Source organism: Rhipicephalus microplus, chromosome 5 (assembly GCF_043290135.1).
Source record: "Rhipicephalus microplus isolate Deutch F79 chromosome 5, USDA_Rmic, whole genome shotgun sequence".
Lineage (NCBI taxonomy): Eukaryota > Metazoa > Arthropoda > Arachnida > Ixodida > Ixodidae > Rhipicephalus > Rhipicephalus microplus.
This window is the reverse complement of record NC_134704.1, coordinates 3,089,213-3,107,751: the sequence shown is the minus strand read 5'-3', so window position 1 is coordinate 3,107,751 and position 18,539 is coordinate 3,089,213. Positions and strand designations below refer to the sequence as shown.

At 49.8% G+C, this 18,539-nt stretch overlaps 1 protein-coding gene across 5 annotated transcripts in view; it reads left to right on the top strand.

The window, feature by feature from the left end:
* Cdc5 (cell division cycle protein 21) overlaps positions 1-18,539 on the top strand; it is a 322,395-nt gene that overhangs the window by 252,394 nt on the left and 51,462 nt on the right. For 2 of the 5 annotated variants that reach the window (XM_075894722.1, XM_075894721.1), the window contains exons 13-14: positions 1,240-1,368; positions 17,571-17,696. In XM_075894722.1, the coding sequence (XP_075750837.1) occupies positions 1,240-1,368; positions 17,571-17,696 (255 nt within the window). Of the gene's footprint in view, positions 1-1,239; positions 1,369-17,553; positions 17,697-18,539 lie in introns of all 5 variants that reach the window. The other 3 variants (XM_037426347.2, XM_037426348.2, XM_075894723.1) reach the window with 2 other exon arrangements.

The following is an 18,539-nucleotide window of genomic DNA, read 5'->3' as shown; positions in this document are numbered from 1 at the left end:
ACAGCACGCTTGTTCTCTTCAAAAACAGTTCATTCAGTCATGTAACTAATGAAAAATGAATTAATATAAAAATTAGATGTGATATGACATTCTAAAATCTTAAAACAATTACTATTGTGCAAAGAGGACTGTTTAGGTACATTCATTTTTGAATGCGAGTTTTACCATGAAATGCTCGACACAGGAGCTTTAACCATAGTTTAATTCGATACGATGATAGTGAGTCCCATTCTAGTTGATTTTTTATATTGGTACAGCTGTCATTTTTTAAGTAATGGCTTAAGACACACCTTGGAACCCTATTCTGTATTCCTTTATTATTGTCACTTAAAGTATATGCCAAGTGATCTCGTATGTCACAAGCGTATTCAAGCATAGAGTGAATGTATGTTAAATATACCGTTGATTGTAAACTTTCCGGCGCCTGCCTCAGGCTTTGCTGTACTAACTGCAACAATTTGACGGCCTGAGCCACCACTGAATCAACATAAGCGTTCCATGAGCGGCCCTCCGCAGTTTTAGGGGCGAAGCTTCTTAAGGAGTTGGCCTGTCCATCCCTTGTGTGTATGTATGTAGTAGTACGTAGCCACCGGTGGCACATCTCTTTTGCACTCTCTATGCTCCTCCTCCAATCACTCGCGTATGGTAGCTAGTGAGTGCCATTTCACTGCGGTTAGCAATTGTTTTGCGGAAGTTGCCTAAACAAATGGACTTCGTTGAACCTCACAGTGTTTGGAAATATCAATGTTGCCTTCTTTACACGAATACCTGTTTCAAATCGGGCTCTAAAACAAAATTTGGGCTTAAATAGTGCTCACAGAGGCGCGTATTTGGAAAATGGAGATTTAGACAAGAACACCAAAAATAGGCAATTATAGGCACTATAAAAGCACTACGAAAACCCTTCTTAAGCTCTAATTCATGCTCATATATCAGAATGGCATGATAGGAACGCAAGGAACAAAATAGGCATTCACCTATTATCCGGTTTCTAGTTATGAGAGTCATTTTGTTGCATGATTACTGGGCAGCTTATCAGCGACATGTGGCTCTATCGCATACAGGACGATAACAAAGAGCCATGCCTAGAATGGCATGATCAGGGGACAAGAGCAATATGACGTGCCATCTTGCATTGGATTAGTCTTGAGATGATACTCACCTGGGTTTCTCTGAGAGCATGTGTGTTGCTTGCTTGCATGCTGCTTTCTGGTCAAATGCTGGTTGCTATCATTGCAGTCACGAGGACAGGCCTTGATAAAGCAGATCCAGGAGCTTGCGGAGCAGATTGAGCAGACACACTTGGAGCTGAAGACCTTCCGAGCTCTGCAGGAGCACGAGTCGTTGGCCATCCCAAAGAGGGTTGAGGTAAAGGCATTCAGTGGCCACTGCTGGCATACACCATATTTCAAGCCTTACTTCTGGCGACAACCATTGTTTTGTTACATCCTAGCTGATGGTGACACACATTCAGGTCTGCTTTCCATGCAATGCTGGGTTACCGTTGGGGATAGGTCGGCAAAAATTGTAGAGCTTACTCAGACTCACTCATGAAATGTATTCAGTGCTTAGGACTGACTCTGACTCGGACTCACCAAAATTTTCCTGAGCTGCACTCACTCGGATCCACGCTCACAAATATTTTTTTCAGGTGGACTCACTCGGACTCAGACTCACAGATTGATTCGAGTCTGAGTAAGTCTACTCATTAGTTTGCATGTCTAGAATGAGCTTTTTAGATCATGGTGTCAAATGCTCTTTAACACCAATATCTCACATAGTCGGTGCTCTTCTTGGTGTCTTTTAATATAATACATTCTAATACGAGTTATGAGTATTTGAAACCTAGCAAGTACATTTGTATTGAAACAGATGGCAACATAAGATATACTGTCGACTCTCATTAAATGAAACCTGAAGGGACTGGGAAAATGTGTTCAGTTTAACAGGAGTTCCATTTACTGAGAGGTGAATTGGGGTGCAGTATGCAGGGATTGAACCAATAATATCAGAAGCAGTTGTTCCATTTAAGCAACAGTTAGGTTTAATAGATTTCTGTTTACTAAGAGTCCACTGTATTTATCAAGCAGATCCCCGGAAGAATTGGTGAAGGGGGAGTACGAGGCGCAACTCTACATAATTAGTAGTAGAACAAGGATATATCGAACTCGAACGGGATCGCAAATTAGTTACATATATGAAAAATTCGATGTACAGTTGAATCTCGATAATTCGAACTCTAAGGGGCCTGAAAATTTGTTCGAATTAAAAGAAGTTCAAGTTGAAGAAAGCTAAATGGACTGAGGGCTCGCCATGCAGTGGCGCATCTGCATTGAGCTAACACACGAGGTAGAAGTTTCAGAAGTCTTACATTTATTCATAAATCACAGGACATCCATCATTATTTGAAGTACCGTATTTACTCGATTCTACCGCGCCCTCGATTGTAACGCCCACCCGGTTTCCACGACGGAAAAAAAAAAAGTAAGACATCGATTGCAACGCGCACCCATTTTTCTCGTTGGCCCGCACGATCACACCACTCGGGAAAACGACTCCTTTCGGGAGCGTCTTCCGTTTAAATATGAGGTACGAGGGAAGCTTGTGCCTCTGACGTGCAACGGAGCATTGCCGTCACTCTAGTTTTACTATGGCCCAATGTCAGCACGCGAACTTGCTTCGCCCCCTTCTTCTCGACAGTTGTGGTGCCAGGCATGTCGAAGTTAAGAGGCGTCTGATCGGCATTCCCGATTTGCACAAGCAGGTAGCCGTTCCTGTGCCGCAAGTTTAGGACGAACCTCTGAAAACTGTGAAGCTTTTCTTCGTACTCCTCTGGCAACTTTTGGCATATGCCCGTTCGCCTTCGAAGGGAAAAGCCTTTCCTCTTCATAAAGTTAGTTAGCCAGCACCTGCTCGCTTTAAGCTGGCTCTGCATTAGCCCTTTTTCTAAGGCTAACTGCATAGCCTGCACTTGGAGCAGTTCTGTCGTCACGGGCCGCTGTGCCGCTCACTGCTGGATCACATACTTGCCGAGCAGCTCTTCAATTTGCGGAAACCGACCCTGCTGTGGTCCACTGAAGCCTTTATGTGAATCTTTGCTGTCGACAATATTCTGCTTTTGTTTCCGCCAGTCCCGCACTCACGTTTCGGAGACTCCGAATGACCGCGATGCGACCCGATTTCCGTCCGTTTCGGCACACGCGATGACTTTTCTTTCAAAAGCGGCATCGTGGTGCACTCGTCGAGTTTTTGGAGTCGGCCCTTCTATGCCGTCGATGCTAATGCACTACAAGATGACGAACTACTCAGCACACGTACGAAGTGCCGCACACGGGAAACACATAGGCAGAAATCGCCGACACGTCATGCCGACGCTCGTAGGGGGCGGCCATTTTGGAAATGCTGATGGCAATAGAATGACCGTATTCATTTTTTTTCGCACTCGATTTTAAGGCGCATGCGATTTATAAATTCGTTTAACCGGAAAAAAAGGTGCGTGTTAGATTTGAGTAATTACAGTAATCGGTTATGCACGTCTGCACACGTTTACCTTGCAGCGGGTCAGTCAATTTCACACGCAGCTTGCAAAGCATTTCTACTTCGACTTCAGCCTTCTCCTGGCAAGAGAAGTTGCATGCGGCAATGTCCAGCACCGACACTCTTAGAGACGAGGACGACTGCCTCTTCGTTGCTACCCTCAGCCGTAGCTTGGCCAGCATATGACGAGAAAGGAGGAGCGTCTCCATGCATAGAGAAGCAAATCAGCATTTGAGAAAGAACCAACACTCCACGGCAGCTTTTTTTTGTTGTTGTTCCTGCTCTCTTTGAGCGTGCCGTTGAAAGGAGAAGGGTCTCTACGTGGCAGGGACAGGAAAGGGGAAAGCGTGGCACCAGCGCCTCGCAGATTGGCATTTGAGAGAGAGCCAACACTCCATGACAGCTTTGTTTTTTTTCCTCTCTCTCTTCTCACGCGGCGTTAAAAGGAGAAGGGTCTCTGTGGCAGGGACGGAAGAATGAGAAGCGTGGCACAGGTGCGTAGCGGATCGGCATTTGAGAGAGAGCAAACATTCTGCCGCAGCCTTTTCTTTCTTTTTCTTCTTTTCCTTTTTCACGCCCAGCGATGAAGTGTCGGCGGTTCTGTCGCGAGATTGGGTGTGGTGGTGGGAGCATTTTCGGAGCGCGGTATGTTCGAGTCAACCGTCGCAAGTGCTTGCGCGTTCGTATTATCAGGCGTTTTTGCCCATTCGATTGCACATAGCTTTGGCAGGACCACAGCGCCAGTTCTATAACTGGAAGTTCGAATTAGCAAATTCGAATTAATAAGATTCGACTGTAAAAGAATACAGGCCCTGAGAGCTTACCTGTAGCAGACCATCACCTGCAATAGGCGCCTTCAAGAATGACGACTAATTCTGCACACACGCCGCAACAGAATGATTTGTTTGCGTGAAAAGGAATCGGTTATCTTGGTCTGCTTCTTCGTTTTTGAAATCAAGTTGAAGACGCTAGTCTCGACGGTATCAAGGCTTTCCAGGTGCGACAGCCTGGTTCCCTCCATGTGGCTGATACAACGAATGACGCCGAATGGTGCTGCCACTTCAGCAGCGGAGTACGCGCGGGCAGCCAGCGTCTCATCCAAAAGATTTTCCTCATCACATGAGATGTCGCTCTGAGCATCCTGGGTCCCTGCCATCACAACTATTATGTCCTCGTCAGCGAGGCTTGCACCAGCCTGGACATAGCAGTTCGCCGCTTTCACGAAATCGTCCGCAGACACTTCGTGTGGAACTGCTGCCAGGAAGACGGACGAGAACTCGCGAAAAGCATCGTCTATGCGCGCGTCGCCGCCATCTTTACCGGTTTCCGCAAGTTCCGCCGTCTCGAAGTCTTCATGTCTTGCCAGATGCTAAAAATTTCTACAAAGAAATCTTCACGAAGAATTCCGGTCACTCCTTCGTTAACCATTGCTGGGTGTCCTGGCTGCTGACACTTCGCTTTTGCCAGAATTGGTTTTACCAATGATGTTGTAGCGCTGCTTAAATAGATGAAGCCACCCGCTGTTGTCGTCAAGTTGTTTTAGCAAGTGCAGTGGCAAACCACTTGGCCTTGGCGATCAGCATCCGGAATGTTCTTTGCGCACACTCCTAGAAACCAGGCATAGAGTGTCCTTTCTACATCCTTGTGGGCAGAAGCGCGCACATGACAGGCTCCCAGCATTTGCTGTTCCGCCGCAGGCAGGCAAAGAACTTTATTAGTATGCGGAGGCGGTGCTCAATCCCTCTTAGGGGGCGACACTGGTGGGCCTCTTCCACGACAGGACGGGGAGGTTAAACTAGGCTATGTTGTGAGCTCTCTGGATGGCCCTAAGCTGGTTTCCTTTGTCGTGGCTTGTGAAGAGACGGGTCCAGTCCGCTTCCGTAGAGGGAGACTCGCTGCTCTCGCGCAACATGGGGCATTGCCACAGCATGTGTTAGAGAGTACATTTGGGATGACCACAGCGCGGGCACCCAGGATATATGCCATCTGTGCATTTAGAGCAATTTCGAAGCGATGCATACGCCTCCGTTTGTGAGAGTTGCAGAGTTATGGACTTAGGTCTTGTTAAGTGTGGGTGCGGGCGGGAGTGGGTATTTCAATTGCTCCAACTGGTAGTGTTTGCAAATTTCATTAAATGTTAGCAACGGGTCTCTGAATAAACCAGTGACGTCCTCAACCTTCGAGTGATTCTCCCCGGCGAGGAATGTTAGACCCTGCGCCCGGGAGTGAGCCTACTCGTGCCATTAAGGATGGTTCCCCGTACGTGTCGGCCAGTGTGTGCTGGGAACCAGATTATGTGTTTTTTGCCTCACCAATTGGCAGCAGAAAGAACGCACGCTGCTTCCCGACAAACTGAGCCCGTTATGAAGGCCCGTGCGACTGCGCGCCAATCCGTGTAAATGGCGGTGCGATTGGTGGCAGTGAGAGCTAGTGCCACAGCGACCTGCTCGGCATGATCAGCGTTTGAATTTAATAAAGTTGTAGACGACAATTGTTTGCCTTTGAGGTGTTGTAGCCACCGAGACAAAGTGGTCTGTAGAGCCGTACTGCGCTGCGTCTACGAAGGCCACGTTATCCTTCATAGCAGCTGCAGTACTGAGTAGGACTCGCGCCCGTGCCTGACGTCTCCCAACGTTATGTGTGGGATGCATGTTACGGGGTATCGGGGATACTGTTGATTTTGGGCGCAGGTCTTCGGGGAGCTGCCGTGGACATTCTTGGGATACGGGAGATTTGAGCCCGAGGTGGGCTAGTAACTGTCGCCCAGCTGCAGTGGAAAACAGCCTTACAAGTTGAGATACATTTTGAGCTTCTACAATTTCGTTGAATGTGTTATGAATGCCTAGCTCATTGAGCTTGACCGTACAGGTGCTGCCCGGTAACCCGAGCACCTGTTTAACGGACCGGCAGATGATCAGGTCGAGACGGCGTATGTCTCCTTTTTGCCACAGGTGGGCAGGAGCCACATAGTTGATGTGGCTCATGAGGAAAGCGTAGAACAATCGGCGGAAATTCTCCGCAGATAGTCTGCCACGCCTGTTAACTACTCCGTCTTTGCCTTGATAGCTGCCTTGTTTTTCAACAAGGTGCTCAGAGTGCTCCGTGGTATTCCGAAGTCGTTCGCGGCGGTCGAACATTTCTCGCCTGCCTAAACGCGCTAAATAACTTTCAATTTCGTCGCAAAGTCATGGGCGCTTCTTGACACTGGCCGTAGCTACATGAACAGTCGACAATTCAAGGAGTCCGCAGTGGCTTTGCACACCACACAAGCAAGAGAAAAATTCTCTGCATGCAGTGGTTCCTGTAGGCGACACGACAACGTAAAGCAACAAAGCGCTCGCGAGTCGATGGCCACCTGCGAGGGTAACAGGAAAAGGTGCAAGCTGTGGTTGGCTGAATGGCAAGAAAATAAAATAAAATAAATGACGAAAAGAGAAGGACGGCGGCTCCTTCGTGCCTGCTCTCTGAGCCGACGGGTACGCAAAGAAAGCATAAAAAAGAGAAAGAGAAAAAGAAACGTTTCGCAAGTTAGAGATTGTTCAGTCAGAGCCTTCTCGCCCTTACCTTTTTTCGAGCGTTTCGGGTTTTGGCGAAAGCGTGGTGCCACCCAGATAGTGCAGAGGTCGCCGGGCGCTGCGAGTGTCAAAGCACGTCTTCCAACTCGCGCAAGGAGCCGAGCTGCCGCAGAGATGGGGGGGGGGGGGGGGGGGAGTGTCGAAGTGCACTTTTCAGCTCACGCGACGTTCAATATAACCAAAGGTGGGTAAAAATACAGTTCGATATAAACATGTGAATTTCTATACTTTTACAAAGGAATTTCAAGGGGATAACTTATTAGTTATCCAGTAAACTAGATAAACTTATTATTAGTATGGACCCAGTATAGAACTCTGCAGAACTCCTTGTGTCAATCGAAGCTGTCTTGATTTAACTGTCTTCATTTCTACTAGTTGGTACCTGTTATGCTAATAGTTTTGTAAAAGATTAAAGGTGAACCCACATATGCCGTACCGTGATAGCTTTTTTAATAATATGTCATAATGTATTGAATTAAAGGCTTTTTTTTTTTTGTCCAAGAATAAACCAAGTGTAAATTTCTTATTTTCCATATTTGCAATAATGTGATCTTTACTAATCGTTAATGCTTGTTCCGTAGACTTATCTTTCTGAAAATCATATTGACATGTCCTTATGATGCCATACTTATTGAATAAGGATAACAGCCTGTCAACTATAATGCCTTCGAAAAACTTTGATAAGGTCGAAAATACTGAGACAGGCCTATAATTTGAGATATAAAAATGCCATATCCTCTATATATTGGCCTTACCCTGGCAACCTTTAACTGTGCCGGAAACATACCTGTTATCAATACAAGATTTATTATGTAAGCAAGCACATCAGATATTCACGAACATATGAACTTCAGTTCAGCTGCGGTAGTTTCGTCTATACCTGGTGCCACATAGCTTTCAAGTATATTTATTTGGCTAGCAGTCTTATCACTGTCAATAGGAAGCATAAAAATTGAATTCTGCATATCTGTGGTTTCTTCAAAGGGCGAGTCAACTTCACTTTCAGAAAAGCCTCTGTAGGCGCCCGCATTGATGAAATGACGATTTATGGCATTGGCTAGGTTCTCACCACACAGCACCACGTTTTCCTCTTGTATTTCTGTGATGTGGTATCTTGATACTGTACTATTTCGGAATACTTGTGAGTATGAACATGAATCCAGGTAAGGCTCATAGTAATGCTGAATGTGAGTAGATAGGACCGTAACTCGGCAAACATGAGTGGAACTGCCTCGCCACGGTGGTCTAGTGGCTAAGGTACTCTGCTGCTGACCCGCAGGTCGCGGGTTCAAATCTCGGCGGCGGCGGCTGCATTTCCGATGGAGGCGGAAATGTTGTAGGCTTGTGTGCTCAGATTTGGGTGCACGTTAAAGAACCCCAGGTGGTCGAAATTTCCAGAGCCCTCCACTACGGCGTCTCTCATAATCATATAGTGGTTTTGGGACGTTAAACCCCACATATCAATCAATCATGAGTGGAACTCACTCAGACTCGCGGCTTGATCTGAGTAGGTCGACTCATGGGTGAGTTCGCTGACCTATGCCCTTGGGACATAAACGGGCCCTCCACCCAAATTTCACCCACTGACCTCCATTAAAAAGGCTGGATGACGCATGCCCGCTCTCCCAGGCAGGCGCTTGGGAAGCTGGCGTCCTCTGGGCACTTAAATGCATAATTCAAATATTATCCGGTGGCAGTTGTTGTGATTGTAATTTTTGCGTTTTTTTTATAATATAACATTCTCGCGGTCATCCAACGCTACACAAAAAATGACAGACGCCGTAGCAACGCCATCCAAATACGGCGGGCTGTTGTAATTTACAGCTAGTGCACGCAACAAACCCTACGATTAGGGATCACTTGCAACACCAACTAACGCTACACAAAAAAATTACAGACGCCGAGTAACGCTGCCCGAATACGGTGCAGTGCTGAGCCTCTTCGATTTTTGCTTTTTTGGCAGCCCGAGGGCAGCCTAAGGACTCCTTTTGGACAGGAAATGATGTCAGCTATGCATCAGCGTGACGAGAAGCAAAATTTTTGGGCAAGCGTAAGCAGCCCGAATCTGCCCTCGCCACATCATTGTCGTCATGCAAGCGCCGCCGTGTTTGCTGTGTCGTCTGCTACATCATCGGCCTGTAAACATGGAGGCTTCGGCAGACAAGACCGTTGCAATGCTGTGTGCTTATGACGTGATTAAAGAAAATGGGGGGACCATCACATATTAGCCTGTAGTTGGCCCTGGTAATGAGGTAGGAACAGCACCGTCTTCCGTTATACGCCCAACAGGTTGTGCCAGCATCTGCAGACCTAGAGTTCAGAAGAACGTTTTGACTGTCCAAAAGCACATCTGTGGATCTTGCAGAAGAAATTGAGAGGTATGCTTTTTATTCGCAATGCTCCCACCAGACGAATGAAAGTGTCAGCTGAGAAGGCTATGCTGATCGAAGAAAGCTAGCTATCTCACCACTTAAACTACAATGCATGGAATTGTGGACAAATTTGACATGATTGGAGCAGAGTGGGCACGTTGTAATGTGTCATGCTCTTGGATATCACTGCGAGAGAGATCAAGAGGCCTGACAGCAACGATATTGCACGAAACAAACCTGCATTTCATGCGCTGTAGCAATGCCAAGGAGTGGAAGCCGGCACTCGAGACGTGATATCAGCGACGTTGACGGCTGTCACATTCACATACACCGACCACCAGATTTAGAATGAGTGTAGTGACACGTATCCCGAAGGAGTACAACCACTAGCGTGGGTCCGGTCTACGCGAGCCGCAGGGCACGCGAGCCGCAGAACACGACACTGCTCAAGGTCGCAACAATTTATTGTCTGTGGCAACACAAAAACGCAGTACAGCCCGTTGCAAAGAGGCGGCAGGAAAGCAAATAGGCTTATCCACGCCACGGGCGAAAAAGTACTGCACAGGGTGTCACGAGGACGTCTTCATGGTAAAGGTGATTCACGCAGACACCGGGACCAAGGTCCGGTTACTCGAGCTAGGGCAAAGGCACTCGCGTTGGCTTCGGAGAGAGACAGGTCAACGTAGCTTGGCCATGCACTAGGACACTGTACCGGCCTTCAGCAGAGCTTACGCAAAGGGGCAACAAAAGGTGAGCGTTTGCCTCGGGTGCGAGGTGCCGTCAGTGAAGTCCGACGAGCCCTGAGCAATGGGAGTTGACGGACGAAAAAGAATGCGTGGCTCACCGAAAGCTGCCCAGAGAATTTCTGACCCGCTCTCGACGCACGCACGCAAAACCTCTCAGGAGACACCGCGCGTGGTGCCACAGGCAACATCCACTACCGGGTGAAAGAGGTTAAAACGTCACTCCTTGCGCTCCCAGCACGGCAAACAGCGGAAGAGGGAAGTCATGTCGGGACATGAGAATGGCAGAAAAGGCGACAAAGCCTGCGCAAAGGTGGCGAACTAAAACGTCACTCCTTACTCTCCCAGCACGGCAAACAGCGGAGGAGGGGAGTCATGTCAGGACATGAGAACGGCAGAAAAGGCGACAAAGCTTGCGCAAAGGCAGTGGGCTAGCCTCAATTCCCACATCCCCCTCTCCTAAATTTGCTTTTTACCGGTCTGCAAAAGGCACCCAGACGTCACCCACGCAGTTAAAATGACACTGCTATGAGCGACAGCTACCCTCAGTCCAGCCCTGTAACTGCTGCTAAAAAAATGATGACAGAGGAGAAAAAAACAATAATAACAAAATAAACACATGACACTATAAAAATAATTGTGGAAGGGAGCACAGGAAAGTGGGACTAGTGTTTGTGGTGCTTGGGAGGGATAGCGTCCACCGCGCAGAGGAGCGGAAGAGCGTGACAATGTCCGCTGGTTGCGATGCCTGAATGCGAGGTCAGAGGCACGGAAGGGGGCTCTCTGATGGCTTGTTGGTGCCCTTGATTAGCCGCGAGTCCGACAAACGCCATTTTGGTTGTGGTTCGGAGGCCCTGAATTTTTGGCTTAATGACGGAGCTGGAACGTTGCGCGAAGCCGGGCCTCGCCGGGTGTTAGGGAGGCCGAACCGGAACTGGCTGCGAAGCGCCCTGGCATTGGCCAGCAGCACATAGCTGCTGTTAGCTGGCCTCGCAGATGAGCCATGGTCGAAAAGGCAGCAGGGCTTCTCGGCGACGACCAAGAGCAGGGCACGGCCGGACTGTCTGACGGCACTGGGTCAGGGCCCCGAGCACTTCTAGTGTCCACGTCGATGGGGCAAAGCCAGGACGTGCACTCTTCACGGACACGCCCTGAAGCATCACGCATCTACACACGTACAGAAGCTCGTGCGCACACACACCGCCGACGGCTGCGCGAGCGTAGGCGCAAAGCGTCCTTCGTCTCTCTTTCCACGCATACACACATACTCAAGGTCACAGCTCCTTTCGCGGTAGACGAAATAAACACGAAAAAAAGTAAAACAGAGCAAAATAGAAACACTGGCAGCAAACAGAGCAGGGTCGACTTCTTTACAAGAAAAGGCCATAATGGAGCCAACCTATACTGAGGCTAGACAGTAAACTGAGGGCCTTTGGTTGGGGAGAAGTCCGTTGTTCGGCGCGAAATCACAAAGTTGATCGCTTCCTCATATTATACCGGTGCGGGGTTCGAAAGCCGTCCATCGCCCTGGGTGTGCCCCGTTGCTTGCGCGAAGTGCCGCAGGGTTCTGGTGCGAGCTCGTCACACCGTGATACAAAGGGTTTCAGGTCCGCCATGTGGGCACGGCTGATTTTTCCCAAATGGGGATTTTTCAGCAAGTATGCGAGTCTGCCGGGGTCTCCTCTTTCTTGAGCTGGCGTTGAGTGACGCTGATCACCGAATTTGCCAACTCCCTTCCAAAATTTAAGAAGGCGGGCGAGATACCAGTTGAGTGAGTCACAGATGTTCGAATAGCGAACGCAAGCTCACTCAAATGGTCTGCCCGGTTCCTTTGACTTTCGGCAAAGGCCGCCAACATCGGTTTGAGCGTACGATTGACGCGCTCCGTCAAATTGGACTGGGGATGGTAAGGTGAAGTGGTGCAGTGATCGATTCTGAGGCAACAGCACGTGACACCAAACACCCGTGCGGTGAAATACGAAGCATTGTCCGTGATGAGCCTTTCCGGGAAGCTGAACCGGCAAAACACTTCCGGCAGCTTCTCAAGCACCGCTCGCCCTGTCATCTTTCGAAGTGGAAAAAATTCCACCCATTTCGAAAAGTGATCAACGACTACCATCAGGTGAATGAACCCCTGCATACTTCTGGGAAATGGTCCTATTAGATCGCAGGTGGCCACTTGCCACGGAGGCTCACTGACAGTCGGTTACATCAGACCGGGCAGTTTGCCACCCCTTGATTTCACCGTTTGACAGATGCGGCAAGAACAGCAAAAGCGAAAAATGTATTGCTTCATGCCGGGCCAGGTCACAACACGCTCAGTTTTGCAAAAACTTTCGACCAACTCAGGTGACCGGCCCTGGGTTCATCGTGAGAAAATCTCAACAGTGCGGCTCTGAGACTTTTGGGCATAACCACCTTAAACGGGTCGATGGACTCGTCGTCAGTGGCTATATATTTCAGCAGGAGCCCGTCATGGTCCAGCAAATATGAATTCGCCGGGGACTCAGCGACACACGCTGGTTCGAGCCCCCATTCGTGTCTGTTGCACGCCAAGCAGCGTCATGGCGCTTCGTCTCGCCGAGACAGTCGCTATCGGCGCCCACTGCAGGACAAGCAGCCTCACAGCGCTCCGCCTCTCTGAGACCGTCGCACATTTCGCGACGAAACGGGTCACTTTGCTGGGCCTTCATAAGCTCTTCTCTGCTGAAAGCTATTCCCATTCTTCCAAAATGGGGGAGTCTGGTATCACGCCCACTCAGGACCGCAGCAACAACCGTTTGCGTCAGCGTCACAGGTTCGCTCTCGGCATTGTAGCCTTCGGAAAACTCCCCTGCGTGGCTGCTTCGCGGTGCGCCGCTTACCTGGTTAGCAGCCAAGGATTGTCTGCATGGGGACTCACTCTTCTCGCTGAATGGCGGCGAAGCCGCTATTTCGCCCCCGATGCTTGCATGTGCTAAGGCACCGCTAGCGGCTGTCGCACCGGGATTAAGGTCCTCGGCAGGTAATGGAGAAGGAGGTAGCGCGTCAGCTACAACGTTGGTGCTCCCCTTTCGATACTGCACTGAAAAGTCGTAGTGCTGTATCAGGAGTGCCTAGCACGCCAGCATGCCGGCAGACTCACGAAGCCGCATCGGCAATCTGAGCGCACTGTGATCCGTTTGCACCAGGAATTTCGTCTCATCAAGATAGACGTCAAACTTCCGCAGTGCAAACAGGATGGCGAGGCACTCCTTTTCGGTCACGAAATAATTTTTCTCCGCAGAGAACAAGGAGCGCCTGGCAAAGGCCAACGGCTGCAACACGCCATCGTATTCCTGTAGGAGAACAGTCTTAACCCACATCGCTCGCATCAGTTTGTACAACGAACGGTCTGGTCAGGTCGGGGAGCTTGAGCTGCGCTGTCTCCGCTATGGCGTTCGGCAGTCGGCAGAACGCTTCCTGCTGCTCAAGTCCCCATTGCCACTCAGCAGACATACCCAAGAGCTTGTTCAAGGGCGCCTGCAGTCTGGCACAGGACGGAATGAAGGAAGGATAAAAGTTGATCACTCCTAAAAAGTGGCGAAGCCACGGGAAAATCGAGGATAGCTCGAAGTTTCACCCGATCCGGCTCTATGGAACCTTCGCCTAGCGTAAACTCGAGCAACTGAACACGGGTCTGCTCTGATTGGACCTCAGCGGGATTTAATGTCATCCCGGCGGTCCTCACCCTCTCGAGTATATCGGCAACATGGACCAAGTGCTCTTCGAAGATTCGTGAATAAATTACGATGTCGTCGAGGTAACACATGCAGTATGACCACTTTGCTTCCTTGAGGACGCGGTCCATGAGTCTTTGAAACGTCGCAGGAGCAAAGACTAAGGGGCATACAAGTAAACTCGAACAACCCTCTGTGGGACATGAACGCAGTTTTAAACTGGTCACGGTTACCCATTCGGACCTGTAGGTAACCTTTGAGGCGTCAAGCATGGTAAAGTACCGTGCATCACCCAGGTTACCTACGATGAAGTTTATCGTGGGGAGCGGATAGTCATCCTTACAAGTCACTCCATTCCGACAGCTATAGTCTATGCAAAGGCGATGACTACCATCTTTCTAACGCACCAACTTAATTGGAGACACCCAGGAGCTAGATGAGTGGGGAATAATGCCAGCTGCAAGCTCGTCGTCTAGCAACCCATTGATAATCTGCCTTTTGGCGAGACTGACTGGCCTGGGGTTACATTTCAAAAGAAGCGCGTCACCAGTTTCGATCACATGGCTCACTAAATCGGTGCAGCCCGGTTGATCAGTGGAGAGCTCGTCGTACTGACGTAATAGTGTCGACAGACGAGCCTTCTGTGCATCATCCAACTGAGTCGCGCAGGTGACCAAAGGATGTATTGCCTCTTCGTGTCGTGTCGGTCGATCCACACAGGGGTTTCGAGCCAACGAGCGCAGAACGCCAGAGTACGACCCCGAAGTTGGCGCACGACACAGTTCGTGCCACGCCTCTCGTTCCCGAAGGGGACTAGAGAGTGCAAATGTGTTGAACAGGGGCTTGGCTCCGAATTCTGCGCAAGGCACGTTTCCAACGCTTCTGCGGCAAAGGCAAGGGTGAGCGCCAGCGGGCTGATGAACGGCTTGAGTATGCAAAATGGGCCATCACGATAGCCGCTATTCGCAATGTCCACAACGATACCTGTTTTAAGGAGAAAGTTCGGACCGAGAATCACTGGAACATTGAGCCCTGAAAGATGAACAAGACGGCAGCGTCTCATTCGATCTCCCCACCTGACAGTCAACCTTGCAGCGCCTGCCGAATAGGCGACGCCTTTCGCAGGGATGAATGTCGTTCGGCTGTTCCGCTAGCGCACTGAGTGCTTCTGCAAGTGGGACAACACCTGTTCGCCGAACAACAAGGCGCTAGCGCCCATGTCCAGCAACGCGGAAAATTCACGGCCGGCAATAGTGACTGGAACGAACGGCGCGTACATATCATCAAGAAAAGTGCTTGCCCTGCACGCAGAGGGAAGAAGCAAAGGTTGGGTCGCTCGTGCATTCACGAACGACTCGGAAACCCATTTTCTTGCCTCGCAGGAGACCTGGATCTGGTGCATTCCCTTGCTATGTGCCCTCGTTCACGGCAGCAGTAACAGCGCACTCTATCACGGTCTGTTTTCCCAGACAGAGCAGCCTCTAGCTGTTGTGATCGGCTCGCTACATTATCGCAGGATACGTTTCTGCGAGCCTCACCTCCCACATTACTTTAGGTCGGAAAGCGTCCGGCGTCTCTGTGTGTAGGTTTCAGGTGGAGCAGCACAGGCTGCCCGCCTTTCATGTGTAAAGGGATCAAGAGCGCGATTGCTCAACTCCCACACACAGCCGGTTGCAGCCGCAAAGGCGGCGCCGAGAGGCTGTTGCCGTTGGGGAAGGTTAATGGCCCCTCTCCAAGCGCAGTGCGACTCAAGGGCATCCGCTGGCTGGCCGCGGCGGGCGATAGGCACGCGCGGCGAGAAGGTCGCCTTGAATGCGCTTTGTCTTGTCAGCCAACTCCTCCAAATCACGGAAGCGGCCGCCGGGCAGGTATGCCGAAAAAGTCGAATGTGCTTGCTGTATCACCCGTTCGACGTGCTCCTTGTTCTAGGCTCGGGGCTCAGCGATAGAAATAAGTTCATCCATTGTGCGTATATACTTCTATAAAGACTCGCCAGGAGCTTGTGTACGGAGCTCAAGCTTTTGCCGTATCCTACTTTCGTAGTCAGCGGGTAGGAATTCGTGCAAAAAGCTCGCACAAAACTTCTCGAGGGTTTCTGCACGGTAACCGGCAAGCCGATACAATCTCTCCACCGCGTCAGTCAGTCCAGCTGGAACAACACGTTCGAGCACCACCTGATCATCCAAACCCATTGCACTCTGATAACGGTATAGAGAGTCCAGGTAATCTCGGGCGGTGAGCAGATCACCGTATCCGCTATAGGTTGGCACAGGCAACATAACAGCGGGATGGATGACCGCTTTTCGGAGCAACCGAAAGCGTTTGCACAGCTCCCGAGAGTACTTGGATCATCTGCGCGGCGTTTTGCAGCAACGTCTGCGTCGTCGCACCGGCTTTGTAGGAAGCCGTTGGTGCGTTAGCGGCGCGGTCGAGCGAAAGTGAGCAGTCGCCCAGCTCGATCAGTGGGGCGGTGTCGAATGGACCATCGACCTGCACGCCACTCCCAAAGCAAACAAAGCTCCTTGTGGGATTGGCCTGTTGTCGAACAAAATGCGCACTTCGTGCGGCTACCATTGACAATTCAGGTGCCTGTTTAGCAAGCGTTCGAAGTGTCGATTGCATGGCTGATGGCGGGCAAAAGTCGGCGAGGGCCAAAGCCTGCGCCCTGTCAATTCCACAGGGAACCGACTGCGAGCGCTGTGCCGACGAACTGCCATGCATGCCGAAGGGCGCATTATCAGTCAGAGGCGCTTATGCGTAGCGTTCGGGTAAGGCAAGAAAGAGGCCCATTCCGAAACGACGTGCCATCTTCAAAGGGAGCGGCTAAGCACCTCGTGTCGTCACCGCAATAAGGAGTGCCGACACGGACAGGTGCCGAAGGGTTCCCGTCAATAGAAGCGATGGCCTCCTTGTGCAACGCGGCATCCGCTTACAAGGACAGCGAACAAAAATTCCTCGAAGCAGACTTGTTGCGACAAGCCCGAATCGCACAGGCGAACTGACTCGTTAAGAGCAGTCAAAAGCTTAAAGCTTTTGATGCCGCGTATGGTGCTAATGTAGTGACACGTATTCCGAAGAAGTACAGCCACTAGCGTGGGTACTGTCTTAGCGAGCCGCAGGACACGAGTCAATTGTCGCCGTGGTGAGAACACGATACTGCTCAAGGTCACAACACTTTATTGTCTGTGGCAACACCAAAACGCAGTACAGCCCGTTGCAAAGGCGCGGCGGGAAAGCAAATGGTCTTATTCACGCCACAGGCAAAAAAGTACTACGCAGGGCACAGGTTGCCACTAGCATGTCTCAATTCTCACAAGAGCTATAACCCAGGCAAGCCTCATCGCAGCGAGAAGGCAAGAATTAAACCTAGACAACAGGTAAAATACTTGCACGACAATAAAATGTCTTACCTTTGTTCACATACGTAGGGCTACCATCGCGCAGCATAAAACCTCCGTTCTTACAGAGAGGGCACACTTTGATCTGTATCTCATTAAAAAAGTATTTCGTTGTGTTAGGAGACACCGTCGTAAACATGGTAAGGCTAAAACTGAAATGCACGTCTCACAAACGTGAAAACAGCAAATCTTAATAAGTCGTCAAACCGAGCGCCGAACTTCTGCCACAGTGGCTGTACTTCTGCAGAGACAACGTTCACAAGCTGACGACGCAAGGAAAAAAAAAACACGCAAAAGTGCTTCGTCTGCTCGCGGGCAGCCTGCTGCCTGCCGAAGAGGAAAAATGGACGTGTTTGCAGCAGCGTTCTGGCAGGTAAGCGGAGCTTTGGGGCTGCCCGAGAAGTGCCTGAGAAAAACGAACGTCTCGGGCTGTCCGCTGGCTGCAGCCCGAGCGAATAATCGATGAGGCTCGCTGTTACGTACAAAAATTCTCACGGCATGTTCTTACAAAAAAAAAAAAAAAGGAATGAGTGCAATGGCAGCCAAGAGCGCTAAGGTTTATCCTTTGTCTGTGATCTGGGAAAGAAAACGTTAGCATGGCATTGTTTCGATGATGAGTTTTCAGAACCGAATGGTCAAAACATGACCCTGCCAAATGGTCACTGCAAAGTCTGCTTTCTGGAGACTGCGCCCAGTTGTCCTTCTTACTGACCCACTTCTCGTATATTTGAAACCTCGAGCATGGGAAACTGCATATTAAAAACCAAACACGTTCAACACGCCTTGGTAAAAAAAACAAAAGGGCAGTCGATTACCATAATTTTTTCGCAGTATGTGTAAAAATGCATATAATTTTGAGGTACTTATGTGTAGAATGTCATCGCAACCACATTTCCGGTCGATTCGTAAAGTTTACTTCGCCGTCTCCAGAAAGCTGACCACGCAGTGACCGTTTGGCAGGGTAATTTTTTGACCACTTGGTCCAAAAACTCATCTTCAAAACGATGCCATCCCATCGTTGTTTTCTTTCCCAGATCACTGACAAAAGACAAGCCTTAGCACTTCTGGCTATCGTTGCGCTCATTCCTTTTTTTGTAAAAACATCATGTGAAAATTTTTTTCTCTGTCGCCCGACTAAGGAGTAATTGAAACGTTATACGTAACAACACAGGCCGGCATATCATCAAAAAGAAGAGAAAAGCCCTCGCGCCTGCAG